General features: G+C 35.6%; 2 protein-coding genes across 2 annotated transcripts; both read right to left on the minus strand.

Annotated features, from left to right (window-relative positions):
• Positions 1-1,144: 1,144 nt before the first annotated feature.
• LOC103715179 (F-box protein SKIP14-like) lies at positions 1,145-6,568 on the minus strand. Its single transcript, XM_008802720.3, has 2 exons — positions 5,212-6,568; positions 1,145-2,011 (listed from the first exon to the last, which is right to left on the minus strand). The coding sequence occupies exons 1-2, from the start codon at positions 5,959-5,961 to the stop codon at positions 1,517-1,519; spliced, it is 1,245 nt and encodes a 414-aa protein (XP_008800942.2). The 5' UTR covers positions 5,962-6,568; the 3' UTR covers positions 1,145-1,516.
• A 4,600-nt stretch (positions 6,569-11,168) lies between these two features.
• Positions 11,169-14,278, minus strand: LOC103715180. Its single transcript, XM_008802721.4, has 3 exons — positions 14,045-14,278; positions 12,923-13,011; positions 11,169-11,597 (listed from the first exon to the last, which is right to left on the minus strand). Exons 1-3 carry the CDS (start codon positions 14,171-14,173, stop codon positions 11,450-11,452), a joined length of 366 nt encoding a protein of 121 aa, XP_008800943.1. The 5' UTR covers positions 14,174-14,278; the 3' UTR covers positions 11,169-11,449.
• Between the last annotated feature and the right edge of the window lie 1,279 nt (positions 14,279-15,557).

A 15,557-nucleotide genomic window follows, 5' to 3' on the forward strand; every position in this document is an offset into this window, starting at 1 on the left:
CAGATTTCGGGCGGAAATCACATATTTAAAATGTTATTTTGTCATGCCTTTGGATTTTTTTGGATTATCTAAGACATCCAAAATGCTACCTCATGAATTGTGAAATAAAAAAAAATATAAATATAAAATATTATATCTAGAAGAAGGTATCCATTCAACTATTACTTCTGTTACATAAACATCCAGGCAATCAAAAATCAAGAACAATGTAAAACATTATACAATTAATAATCAAGGTCAATATAAATATTAAATCACAACAAATGTGTTTAAAAAAGAGTATCACAAATGAAATGGATAAAGATTTGGTGGAAGAAGATGGTTTACAGTTTCAACACTCGATTTTTTTTTTCTTTTATAATCAAAAAAATACTGATGGACACAAAGACATGTTTGTATATATATTTGCACAACAAACTATGCATGAATGTGTGGCATCCAATGACAACTCTATTTTATGACCAATACCATGCTTCCCATTTCATTGTTGATCAGGTCTTTCAAATTACAGTTAGACCAGTCTAAACCAGTCTCCAATTCCCTCTTTTTCTCCATTAGGCCAGACATGAAGATTACAAGAGGAAGCATGGTTGAGAAGCATGGCTTCTCACTTTACTCTCAATAAAACTAATCATGAAACTCCAAGTTGCATCCACAGTTGCTCTTCAAAATCCAGGCACAACCACTGTTGCATCAAAGCCTTGCGTATATGTAACTTCAAGGGAATGATTCTGTGCGTTGATTCTGGTGTAGTTTGGTGCACAAAAGCTGTCCAGAACATCTGAATTTTCATACATCAATGCATAAAATCCTCATGCAAGCCCACTATAGGCGATCAATGTCTGAAAGCTGAGCTGTTATGAGAACACAAACCAAATGAAGAGGAGGCTTCAGTCTTCAACTGCTTGGCGCTCCTAGTTACAAAAACAATGGATGTGCAGCTCCTCTTCCTCATCCACTCTTTTCCAATAATTACTCACATAAATGGAATACATGCACACCTTGCTCCACTTAATTTGCTGGGTGGTATGTCAACCACCCAAGATACTAGACCTGAACTAGATCTTCACTTTTACCTGGTTTCTGTCCCCCACCACAGGCTAAAGAAAAGTAAGCTTTTTTTTTTAAAAAAAAAGAGCATAAATAACCAATAAACTCCAAACAACATAAAGTAAATCAACAAGTCTCACATTATCTTGGCATATTATGATAGACTGAGAATTTGCATAGACAAATATTTGAATCGAGACTTCTACAGTAAGATTTATTGATAATGTGAAGTTCTCAATAACTAAGATACCTACCCATTCTAACAACAACAAACGACCAAGAAGAACAGTGAATGAAGCAACCAGCTACCAATCCATGGCCACACATGCTCATGACCAAATTCAAATCTAGCAACGCCAGTCCAATTTTCTTGCTGCCACAATGACATGCTAGCACTACCCGATGAGTGAAATCTTTCAATAAGAAACAATCCAACATGCCAAATGACTTGATAATGCAATGTGTCTCAACAGGCTATTCCCTTCATTATCTCTTGACACTGGACTGGCTGCTTCCAACAAGCTGAACAAAGATATTCAAAACAAAACGTCTCCATATACTTATTGTTCTTGATGCAACGTCCACACTGTACACATCTAGCAATGCAAACATCACAAGCCCTACATTGCTCACGCCCTTTTTCTTGGCACTTTTGTGTGGGGCAGTCATAAACAAGCTTTAGCTTCAGACATATTGGACAGATATCAATATCCATAGCTCGCTCATCATCACACAACAAAAAAGAGTCTCCATTGTGGTAGTACCGAGGCTTCGGAATTTCAGGATGCTGGAGTTGGTCTACACCTAATAATGTCTTCAGTTCTTCATAGTGCTTGTTTGTTATTTTGAAAAGCCTACCAAGTTCTAGTTGCTTTAAACTCAACACACCTGAGGACTTCAAAGCCTTTAAGTTGTCGATGAGAGCCTCAACAGTGAGCATCACACATCCAGGTACGCTAATCTGAATTAACAAAACGCAAAGAGGTAATATCCCTTCATTTATTAAAAAAAAGACAGATCAATTAAATAGAGATATCATAAAAAAGGTAAAGACAGATCAAGTACTACTACAAGTACTAGAACTAATGTTTTTTATCCATATTCAAAATTTCTTGAACACTCAAAAGCCTCCTGGTTGCAATTTTTGTTTTGTAATAAAGATGTGTGCACTGATTATGAACAGACCCCTCTATGTAAATATATGATTCAAGAGAAACATTTGCGGTAATATATCAGAGTATAGGATCAGCTTAATCACTAATAAAGCACCCACAGAATTTACTGAGTCATCAATTGACATCTAAAATCCAATTTGGACACCAAAATTCATTAATTTAAGTTACAAAGATCACACACACACACACACACATATGCAAATACATATATACAATGTTGGATTTGTAAACCCTGCAGGTGCTATACTAAATAAATTGATTAAGTCTCTAGTAAATCACCCAGAGGATATACAAAGTCATTAGTCTACATCTAAACATCCAATTTGGACACCAAAAAAGATGAGTTACAACTATGACAAGCATGATGCTCTCATACAAAGATGAAGTTTAATATGATCTGATCTGCCCATCAGCATCCACCAAGAATTTAGGAAACAATTCTAGCTTTTGAGTGTTGAAAAAAAAACACCTTATGCCAAAAGAACATCCCAAAAGGCAATGCCTGTAACATAAATGACTACAGGACAACATTGAAGGCAAAGTTTTAAAGGCTTGTTTGGCATCTCTTTAATTTCCTATTTTTTATTTCTTAAAAACAAAATTACAAAAACCAAGACAAAAAACATGTTTGATACTAATATTTTTATTTTCCTATTTTTCAAAAATTATTTTTATTATTTATAGAAAAATAAAAGTAAAAAATTATTACTTTCATTATTTTTATAAATAAAAATTTCACGTCTTTTACCACCACCAGCATCACCTCCATGGTCGCCGCTATCACGACCACTGTCATCGTTGTCATCTCTACTATCACTGCCACCGCTATCATTACCACTGCCATCGTTTCCACCACTACCTCCATCTACACTACCACCATTACCTCCATCATCGCCGCTACTACCGCTTTTGTTGTCACTGCCACTATAGCCTCTACCACACCACCAGCATTATTGCTGCCACCACCACAAGGTTAGTGCCCCCACCACTACCACTGCCTCACAACCATTATCATATTTATGTTCTTAAAAATAATTGAATATACCAAACATGTTTATTTTTTTAAAAAATTAAAAATAAGAGAGAGATAAAAATTTTATTTTTCTATTTATCAAAATAAGAAAAATGAAAGTGATGCTAAAGAACACCTAAATATCAGTGCTTACTAGTCTATACCAGCCATATCGGATAGTGATCGATGATCGATGCGCGCACCTACAGTACCCTAATTTTCAAGTGCGGCATCACATGGAGGCATATGTTTGTAGGTTCAGTACCGCAGTGTACTGGTCCATACCACAGTGGTAAGGTACCAGACTACCAGTAAAGGTAAATCTTGATTGAAGGCATTCAGCATATTACTAACATTATGTGAGAGCATATGCACCAACGCCAACAAATGCAGCATGCTCAAATAACTATTTATGTGCTTGCACATAAACCTGTGATTCCACCACATCCACTGAAACACAAACATGAGCATGCAAATTCACACAACTAGATATATTTTTTTCATTTGACAAAGTATTAGATTGAGAAAATTTTCATTAATTAAATATAAATAAGTAAAATAAAATCCATAAGAATCCAGCCTTTTTCCAGCTACTTGGAAATAGCTTAAATTAGAAAATAAAAAGAAGGGAAGAAAGGAGGAATGCACACAAGCACACAAAACAAGCACTACAAGAAAGCACATGAATGAACCCACGTATGCATGCAAACAAGCACATTGAATAACTCTTTATGTGCATATCTATGCACACAAAAACCTACACCTACACCTACACATACAGACGCACAGAAAGTCACAAAACTAAGATGCATTAAATATCAAACATGTGGAATCATTGCCATAGCCACAAAATTAGATAGTAAAGTGACATATCAAAGGGCCAAACTATAATATGTCAAAAATATAGTGCAGAAGCGAAAGTTTTGCTCATCAAAAAAATTATGAAGAAAAAATTGAGGACCCTGTTGATAAAATTGAGGAATTCGATAATATTTCAAAGAAAGATTTCAAAATTCATGAATTATCCATCAATTGTAATGTCTGAATGACAGATTGGAAGTGAAACAATTTTCAATTAATTATGAACAAGGCTTAATTAATACATGTGCAGTTATGTTGTAATAATGACAAAGTGCTTGAGAGTTGAAAATGTTTCAATATAAGTTGGTATATATATATCTTGATATGCTTGGGTCAAGAAACCACCTTTCTTAGCAACTGTTTAAGAAGCTTGTAAATTTAGATATGGTGCAAAAGTTTAGCCATGAAACACCATAGATCTGAAACATTTTACACACAATACCTTTTCTGTCATTTTTTTCTCTAGACATTGAAGTGGGAAAAAATGAATTGAACATCAGTATATCCATATTTTTATCTGTTTCATTTGGTGGATATGAATATCAATAGGATGCTAAAATTTGTATTCATATTTGCTCTAAACAGTTAAGGATATGAATTGGACATGGGAAAGAAATGAATTGAATATTAGTATATCCATATTTTTGTCTGTTTTATTTGGTGGATATGAATTTGGATATGGTTATCAATAGGATGCTTAGATTTGTATACAAGTTTGTTCTAAACAGTTAAGGATATGAATTGGATATTAACAATACATAAAGATTTAACTCGTAGCTAATGACATTTTTTCATTAAACAAGCATTAATATAAAATTTCTTTTATCACATTATATATTAATCAAATAATATATCATTGGTTTCCAACTTTCTCTAGGTTAGGAAAGAATAAGAAACTTAGGATTAATTTACTCAACTCATGACTAAATTAATAAGAACAAGAAGCTGAAACATCATAAAAGATACTGCAAGGCCGCATGTACAAATCCAACAATGCGCTTCAAGGAAACAGCCATCCAATTATAACACAAAGCGATAGTAAAAGAAATACAAGCATAAATGATTTAAAGCAAGAACTTGCTTCACCGCAATAAATGGCATTCAGCAACTTACCTTAGTGAGCCTTGGGTTGCTTTGAAGCACGCACCTTAATCCATCATCTGTGATCCTCGAGCACCCCACGAGGCTCAGGCACTGCAAATTTCCCTGAGCTCTATGCGTCAACTGCAGTAGAGCAACATCAGTGATCCTCTCACTCAACTGTGAATCAATGTGGATGCATCTCCACAGAAGTGGATCATTTCGAACAGCAAAACGAAAAGATCTGCACACCATTTCAACGGAGAGGAGATCCTGAACCCCTAAGTGCCCAAGAGCAAGAACCAAACCCTCATGAGGAGAGTGCTCCTCTCCACCAAAGTCAGCTACATCAGCCCTGCTAGAGTTGAAAGCCTCCTCAACGTCCAAGCTGGACATGAGTTCCCCCACAGTGGATTCATAACTATAAAACTCTGAGAAGCTCACCTCTTCCCAACCATCATATTCATCATCAGAATTCAACCGGGATCCTGAAGAATCCATCAAGGAACAATTCCAAACATAATCACAGCCCACAAAAAATTCCTCATCACCCAGCTCACAATTTTCAAAAATTCCTGCGATTACAGCAGTGAAGGTATCGCTGTCCATCCCAAAAGGATCAGCTGGCAACAGGTCGACTGGATCATATGAATCATCACCATCAGACCACCCATTATTTCCTTCATAACCAGAAATACCATTGATCTCCCAGTCTAACCAAATATTATTCTCGGAATGGGTTGGGATGGTGAAGGAGGACTTAGGTGTGGAATTTAGGGCCATCCTCCCCTACACAAAACCCCAAATTCACCAAGAAAGGAAAAAGAAATCCAATGGAAAAGCCACTCCAATCCTGTATTTTTTTGCTCGCTTTCTAATAAAAAAATTGATCTTTTTCTATAATTGGGAGCGATCAAAATTGAAAACCCTAAATCACCCAAGGAAACCCTCAATTTTTGATGGCAGAAAAAAAAAATTTAGCAACCAAAAATATCACTGAGAATCTTGTTCCGGAATCTCGAATCCGAAGAGATATAGAGACCAAAAAAAACTAATCAAATAAACAAGAAGTGGATGAATTACTCCAACAAACCCTACATGATCTAAAAGAATCTTTAAATCCGAATAAGAATAAAAGACTTGATGGAAATCGCCTAACAAATCACGACCAAAACCTAGGTTTTCCCCCAATTTGGACCCAATCTGATCGACGATCTCTTTCTAGCTAAGATAAGTTGGAGAAATCCGACCTAAAAGGTTGGCCGTTGGGGCGCAATAGCGAGGATAACCGCCGAAGGCACGCAACCTCGAGAGAGGGAACGCTTCGGAGAGGCCTCCAAGGCTCAAACCCCTCTTCCGAATGGAGGGGGACGAGAGAGAGAGAGGGGGAGAGGGGATGAGCCGGAATTCGTTTATACTAAAATTAGCGAAACGTAACACGAGTGGCATGGGATTCCACACGTGGGAAGATTAGACCATCCTGTCCGAGCACCCCTTCCGTGTTTCCCCTGTCAACTTCACCATGTCATATTTTTGGTTAGTGTTTTGATTCTTATATACAAAGTTTTCTTCGTAAGGAGGCATTTGGTATGGAGTGATCGTCCCAAAATCAAGAATGATATGGATGGAAGTGATAAAATCATCGTATTTGGTTGCACCACGGTGATCCTACGTGGCGGTAATCCTAAATCACCTTCACTCCTCAAATCACTGTCCAATTCGGTGATGGAATATTCGTCTTTAAGGTCGGAAATCCAAGATCACCTCAGGACAGTGATCATGGGTTGAAAGTTAAAGACAAAACTACCCTTTAATTTAGCAGAAAAAATGATATATCAATATATCACCAATATTATGTCAATGTTATATATATATATATATATATATATATATATATATATATATATATATATATATATATATATATATATATATAAATGATCTTTTGCTACGATGCATTGCTGGGCTTTCAATTTGCCTTTGATTCTTTTGCTAACATTGGGGCCAACTAGGCAATTTGATGAGCAAATGAAACCCGGATGAACATGGCGATCCAACCTAAATATATGCAGTCTAGAATCTTGTTTGTAATTTCTCTGAATACAAAGAGATAATTATGGGGTTTAAAAAATTTCACCAAGCCATGAGGTGATTCCGGAGTTGAATTATAACTAATTCTTTAATAAGATTTATTTGATCTAATTAATTACTGAGAGAAGATTAATCAGAATTTAGTTATAATCAGTCATTGCAGGTAGGTCACATATATTAGACACGTTATTAGGGTATGTCAACTCAGGTTCCTTACATCACTAATAGCTTGCCTCTTCAGATATGCTATGTTGCACAATAGAAACATGGCCCAATATAAGAAATGGTGGCATTATTGAACTCTCAATGAATAGAATGATATCAATGGCCTCTTAGTTCGTACGCAAGCTTTATTATTGCAATTTGTTCTCCTATCATTCTAGTATTTTTGCATGACTATTGAGAGTGTGAGCACTGTTAAACCCCTAGTCATGCCATCTCATGGCCTATCAGGATCCCAAATTATGTCACACACATCTAGGTAAAATTATTAGCACGAAAAATCTTTTTACGAAATATTAAATTATTTAATATAATAATTTTGACTAATCAAATTAGTTATTCTCAAAAAAAAAAAATGCATGGACCCCAAGACTTCCATGTATAAACATCTCTATCTTGGTATCGACACGATTATAAATGATGGCTCTCTTGTTTAATAACATGACCTTTACGCGCATTTGACACAGTAAACCAATATGCTCCTATCAAGGACATAGCCCAAGGTACCATGGTCAATACATGGATTTGGCTCCAAATTTAGTGATCCTCAAAATGCAGCACAGTGTTCTACCTTCAGGTCAAAAAACTATTTGCAAGTTGTGCACCTAGTTCACACCTCAACCCTTCTTAGGATTTTCAAGTGGATTGTCAATGTCAATCATTCAATGTGATAGGACACTTGAGTGTCAATACAAATTGTTGGGTGTAATCTACTACCTCTAAACTACTCACACATCAAAGATCACGCGACCTAGAGATCCCTAACCTATGCATCAAATGGTTAGAGAACATGTATTGTTTCTTGTTATTTAAACTATCTAATTTTTGACCACTTGAGTATAGGCTAGGGGTCTTTAAATCGTATAACTTTTGGTGTATAATTAGTTTAGACATAGTAGATCGCATCCCAACAGCTAACATTGATACTCGGGTGTGCTATCACATTGAACGATCAACATTGGCAATCCACCTGGAAGATCACTATGAGGGAACTTTGGCTCGATCAATAACAATATTTGCATTACCTTTTACAGTTCTGCAACCATGAAATGGCTGTGTTTTCGCATCAGTTTCCTTTTCAACCTTATCTTTTTCATTGTACCAATCATCTTAGTGCCAGTGCCAAGGAATGCTATTGATCCCAGTAAGCTTTATCCAGTAACATGCATTCAGATGGTGAGATACATGCTGTCAAAGATTCTGACTAATTTAATGGGGTTTTCAGGATTTGCTGCTAGCTATGGTCAGAATTTAAATGTACCACAGGGTTGGGTCATATGGAATCTCTGCAATGTAGAGAACAAGATGATCTGTGTAGAAAGAATACTGCAGTTTTCCAACATACCAAGTGAGGCCCCTCTGGTAAGAGAGAACTGCAGAGCAGAAGAAGACTGGCCGAACTACGAAACAATGCAGCTAGATGACCTCCATGTTCGGCATAACACCGGGCTTCCTATGGTTCTCAAAGGAATCAGCTACATCTTCCTAGGAGAGAAAAAAATAGGAGTTGTCGGCAGGACAAGGAGTCGAAAATCTACACTCATCCAAGCTGTTTTCAGGGTGGTAGAGCCATCAGCTGGAAGGATAATGATTGATGGAGTAGATATCTGCCAACTAGGGTTTAATTATTTGATATCTAAATTGAGCATTATACCTCAAGAGCCAACACTTTTTCAGAGAACGGCGAGGACAAATTTGGATCCTTTGCAACAACACTCAGATTCAGAAATCTGGGATGTAACCATTATATCATTTCTAACCATTCTAGAGGTGCACAACCAAAAAAATAGTTAAATTGACATCATACAACTTGCAGGCTTTGGTAAGTGTCCTCTCGAAGAGATAATAATGCAAAACCAGAGGATGCTTGAAGCACCAGGTAGTTAAAAACTTTCTGAAGGAATGAGCACATGTTCATGATATCTTCTTTTCTCCTCAGCTTCTACTTATCATATAACAGAAATGAGATTGTATGGTGCAGTTGCAGAAGATGGGGAAAACTAGAGTGTGGGGCAGAGGCAGCTGGTTTGCCCGGCGAGAGTGTTGCTATAGAAGGAGAAGATTCTTGTGAAGCTATAGCTTCAATAGAAACTGCAACTGATGATTTTATCCAGAAGACCATAAGAGAAGAAGGCGGTAACTGCAATGTCATCACAGTGGCACACCGAATACCAGTCACTGATAGCGATTTGTTTCTGGTACTTGATGAAGGTTAATCACAGGAAACCAATAAATATAATGGAAATTTTCAAGTTAATCAACTGATGATTTTCTCAAATATTTCAACAAATTGCTAATCTTATAATGCAGGAAGAATTTTGAAGTTTGATTCTCCTGGGGTTCTTCCTAGAGATGAATCGTCAGCCTTCTCAAAGTTGGTGATGGAGTTCTTCAGCAGGTCAAGGTGTCATCATGACACAGAATTCACTTGAAACAGGTGGAGGATATCACAGAAAATATATACTTGCTGATATGCCAGATTCTGAAGTCATTCAGGTTTTTTTGGAAGCATAATTCCAGCACGAAAGACAGCAGAAAGTGTGATGAAAGACTCACATCAGCAGCAGCCACAATGACTAAAGATTATAGGATACATACCAGGATATACAGCAGCAGATATAGAAAAAACAAGAACGGATAATCAAAGATCAAGATGAAAGGTGATACAGGACAATGATTAAAAAAGAATTTATTGGATTACTTAATTCTTATGAAGAACATTCTATTTTATAACACAATTTTTATGTTCATATGAGCATTCATTGTTGATACAATTCATAGTAATGCAAATAGAAGTTGCAAGTCTGACAGCATTAATTTGGCTAAACGATCGAGTTCTGATAATGCATATTAGCAGGATCTTTATTATGATGCATGGAGGTGCATGATGTCATGACCAGTCTCAGAATTAAACCATCGGATGCCAGATCCAAGAACTACAGTAAGTCTTTCATATTTCTTCTAGAGAAAGACTATGATTCAAGGGAAAGGTACTGGTCAATATTTTAGCGCTTCACGTAATCTCAGCCCATGCCAAAATATTCTAAACGCTGTATCATAACTTTTCTTGGCCTCTTATCTGTGCATATTAAATTTGTTCATTTCCTAATTTTTCCTGAATTTTTATGATTGAAACACCAAAACTTGGAGCAAAACTGTCAAAACTGAAACTCCACTAGCCTAATTGATTCTGAAATCAAGTCTCAAACCTTGCAATCAACGAGGCACACTAAAAACAAATGTATAAAGTACAGAAATCAGGAAGATATCTTAATTTCTTAAGGTTGTGGCAGATTTGAACAAGTAGTTTGACACTAAGCAATACTTTTACATGTCTATGATTATTGCTCTATGTGAGAACTCAAACTATATCCATGATTATCGAGGGTTCTTCTCCTAGACATGTATCTTATTTTGTTGATGGTAAAATGGTTACTTAAGGTATCAACATAAAATCATCAACCTACCAAGCTGGAAATCCTTATGGGTCAAGCCAAGTCGAATCAAACAAATTGCAAGCACAAGTCAGCATGGAATAACTGCTGAAATCTCAAATGTGGTCCAAAGATTAGTGATTCAAACAAAATTATACGAATCAAGATAATGAAAACTAACACCCACCATGCTTACACTTATGTTGTGGTAGAAATCATGACTTTTCCACGTTATATGTAACCAAAGAAATATAATTTCCAATGAGATATAAATCTCAAACAAATAGTAACCAAAAGCAACGAATGGGGACATATAAATACTCAAAGTTAATTATATGTCATAATAAAACTTGATCCAGAAAAGAGACAACTCCAACGACAACTCTACCCGACAAACGTTATAGAGATCATACAGAACTCCAGTTGCAGGCATAATTGCCCTATCAACAAAACAAGTTCTACTCCAATGCAACAACATGATTAAATTAAAACATTATTATTTCTGAGCTTTCCAAAATGTTCTCTCAGTTTGGATTTGAAAAGAACTTGTTAACAGAGGGCATGATCTCAGGGGATTTGTTGCGGATAAATTTTCGGAGGCCATGCTCTGCATATTTCTCTCCCTCTGCAAAATTATCAAGCACTCCTGCAGCTCTGTTCTGTTTGGTAACCCTGTCAACAAAATTAATATAGTATTGTTATTCTATCATATGCTCTTTTTTTTTTACCTTCAGTTATGTTAAAATCACCACTTGTCCCAAAAGAGCAGAGGTCCTGAGTTCGACCCTGTCTCCGCACTCTTTAACCCTATTATTAAAAAATTTCACATGTTGAGCTCACCCATTAAAGGAAAGTCCGGCCCACATGTGAAGAGGAGTCTAAGAAAATATAAAATATATAAATAAATCTACCTTATCCTATCAGCTTAAGCATTTAGGACAAGTGGTGATTTTAACAAGTTATGCTCTAAAAATACAAGAAGGTGATTGATTTTTTATTAGAAAGATCAGAAGTGTTAAAATTCAACAAGCTGTAGATGCTATTCCCTTGCTCCCATCTACTGTACACTAGTGTGATAGCACAACCTAACACAGTCAAGCTAGATCTGAAAACCAAGCAACTGATTAATTTAGCAACGTCAGATACCTGTTTATAAAAAATGTGTTAAATTTAAAGCAAAAAAAAAAAATGTGTTAAATCAAGCCTTGGAAATGTCCGAGGGAATGAATCAGTTATTTTACTTATTTCTAGAAGTTGAGATTGTGAATGTGTTCTGAAAAGTCATCTGTCGATTCTCTCATTTGAAGTACATGAGTACAGTTATGCAGGCCAACAGTGCACTCTCAAATTTTCCAATAGGCATATAAACAACTTATATACTTGATCAATGTCGTGTTGCAAAGGTGAATTCGGCCGGAAGGAAGTTACCAATTCAAGATACCTGGATTCCTCTGTCCAAAGGTGAAACCAGCATTCCCTACATGTGGACATGGTAACCACATGATGTTTCTGGGTCTAAAAGTGAAAATTGCTCATCTGGGCTTACAAAATCATGTTACTGTGTTAGAATGCCCTCAAACTCGCATAAGCAGTTTTCCTTCTTAAATCTATACATCTTTACTCACAAAGAACTTCTCCACTTCCCAATAACCTGACCAAACTTCTATCAGGAAACTCAGAGCAAAATAAATTAATCTTAACCAGGAGAGATTCTTGGAAGCTCATAGCCTATGCCAAAGGACATCAGTTAAATTTGAAAGAAAAGGACATTGTTAAAAAAAAGAGAATGAAATAATTGAGACTTAAGCATTTGTGCCTTTGAGAAGTGCAACAGATTAACCATAAAGGAAGCCAATACAATAGAAATGAGTAAGAGCATTTTTATTCAAGTAGGTAAGGCATCAAGACTAGGATTCTTAATCCAGGCCTCTTGCTTCATCCATTAGTATGGATACTAATCCAGGGGCTAGAAACAAATATGGAGAATGAAAGCATACCTCACTTCAGGATTGGTGGTGATGTTACGTACAAGCTGCATGCCACAGATACCAACAGCAACACCAACCGCAGCAAAGAGTGGATATACCTACAGATTCAAACATGAGAATAACATGAGACCTCATCCTCCAAGTAGAAAAATGATTAGTCCAATGGCACTTTCATATTTTTGTTAGCATGCATGGAATAGTAGGCATGCTGAACATTTTCCACTTTTTTCGATTATATTAGCATTGCTGAAGACAAACATGAAGTTGGTGATATTTCAGAACCTTTGAAGTTTCCTTGTCAGTAGTATTATCCAGCACCAATGGATTCGTCTATTTCTGTGCACGTGTGTTCCCATACATATGCATGCACATACAGGCACACTTGCACTCATGTCTGCACATGCACATAAACATGTGCATGCACACATGTATTTCATGAGGTGATGAGCAATGTAAACATCAAATCAACCAGCACTGCTTCTGAAACAGAATTCCAAGCACAGAAACTTAAATCCAAGTCTTGGTTTGTGAGTCCAATGTCGCGAAACTAGAGGATCAAACATTGGCTAACAATGCAGCATGTCATAATGGCATGGCCTGAAACATATGGAGATGATGTGGCTGGTCAAACTAAGGGTGTGAATACCATACTAATACATTTTTCTTCATGGTGCACTACTAGGCTAAGACAATAGAGGAAAAGCAGTTGTTAATTTAAATATTAAAATTGCAAAAAATAAGATTTTCAGGATTCTCAAACAGCATTAAGTAGGCCCTTCACATGTATTTACATAAAGAAAGGTATAACATGATTTGTGATCTGAAGGCACGTGTTTCAAACTCGCTGCAAGTCAACAATACAGATAACAATGGGCACTATAAGAGTTGGAGTGCAATGGTTCATCATGACATGGCCCAAAAGAACCATCTACAAAGTATGTGTGATGACCTACAAGTGAGGAAATACCAAAGTAGTACATATGTGAAAGAACAATTTTAACGATTGCGCAATCCCTGACATCTTGTAACACATCGCAATAAAAAAGGAAACAATATTAATATAGGAGGCAGCTAAAAGTAATCTGGTTCAGACAAAAGAACAAATAGTTGGTGATCGATAACAATGATCACCTCAGGCTTCAACCATCTGCTTGTGGTGGAAGAAGCCATTGGAGCTGCAGGTGATGGCGGACAGGGGAGAACAGCCAAAATGCAGAGAAGAGAAACCTTGTCTCTTTTCCTTCCTCCTCTCATCTTCATCAGCCTTTTTATATATGGACACAAGAGGGTGTCTGACCCAAATTTGGTTGCTCGGGAAATGGTCAGAATAACTACCCAACGGTTTCATGATGGTCGTCAATTTTTTTTTTTTTTAGTTCAAATGCGAAGGAAGGGAGAGAAAATGGCGGGAGGATCCCTAGCCAAACATCCACCAACTACCTTGAACTTTGGAAGTCTCTGTTGCAAGGCACAAATTTATAATATGAAACTTTTTATTAGTATATAAAAACTAGTAAGGAAAGTATAAGTATTATAATGACTAAACATATACTTCCTCTAACCAATAATATTATTTGTATTTTTTCAACTAGGTCAACCCAATAATGACCAATCATTAAATTTAATTATTGAATAATATAAATTTGAACTAAATTTAGTTAGGAATTGTATATCATTAATTTATAATTTGTATTAATTATTCAAATTATGTAACATTAATAATTATTTTTATCATCACCTTATGATCATTAATTAACTAAATAACATGTTTTTTTATTAGTCAATGATACCATATTAATTCTAAATAATAAATATAATTAAAAATAGCATTTATTTATATATTTAATATGTTATTAGAAGATAACAATAGTATTATTTTTAAGAGTTATAATTTGTGATAACCAAAAATACGTAATCACAATGGTAAGGGTAAATAACACTAATTTTGTTTTATTACAAGTAATAAATTTGTACGAGTACGGGTAATTGTTCATCCCTTTGTACAATGCATGGTACATTTATATTTCTTTATATGTTTCGTCAAAGATATCTTTTGACTCTACAAAAAAAAAAAAAGAATACATTTTGAAAAAAACAAACAACCATTTTCAAGCACATGCAAAACAAAAGTAGAAAATATTAGGCACAAATACTAATATGTGAAATATGAAAAATATAATTTAGTTAATTAAGTACATATTTTAGGTAATACTTGAATAGTACATTCCTTTGAATGTAATGCCCGGATGAATATAGAAAATGATCAAAGCAAACAATAAAAACTTCAACTAAAATGTCTACAAAACTTAAGTAGAAAATAAGTACAATATCAAAGATCCAATAATAGTTGTATGAAAGTAAAATAGAGTCTCAAGACCTTCTCGAATATTTATGTCTCAACCATAAAGAAATCTAAATTCACTCAAAGATAGTTGATCCAGTTGTTCTCTTAAAACCACAGTGGTTCATCACGCTTGTATTGAGTGTTGCTATACTAATTGCTACCATACTAAGTTCTTTTGTATCGATTGCTAATTTTGTTACCAATAAAGCTAAATAATGATGATGTAAAGTTTCAATTAGGGAAACTTACCTGAAAATATTGATCATCTAAAGGCTGACTGGTAGAATTTACTTCCTAATT

This window comes from Phoenix dactylifera, chromosome 7 (assembly GCF_009389715.1).
Source record: "Phoenix dactylifera cultivar Barhee BC4 chromosome 7, palm_55x_up_171113_PBpolish2nd_filt_p, whole genome shotgun sequence".
NCBI classification, from domain to species: Eukaryota; Viridiplantae; Streptophyta; class Magnoliopsida; order Arecales; family Arecaceae; genus Phoenix; species Phoenix dactylifera.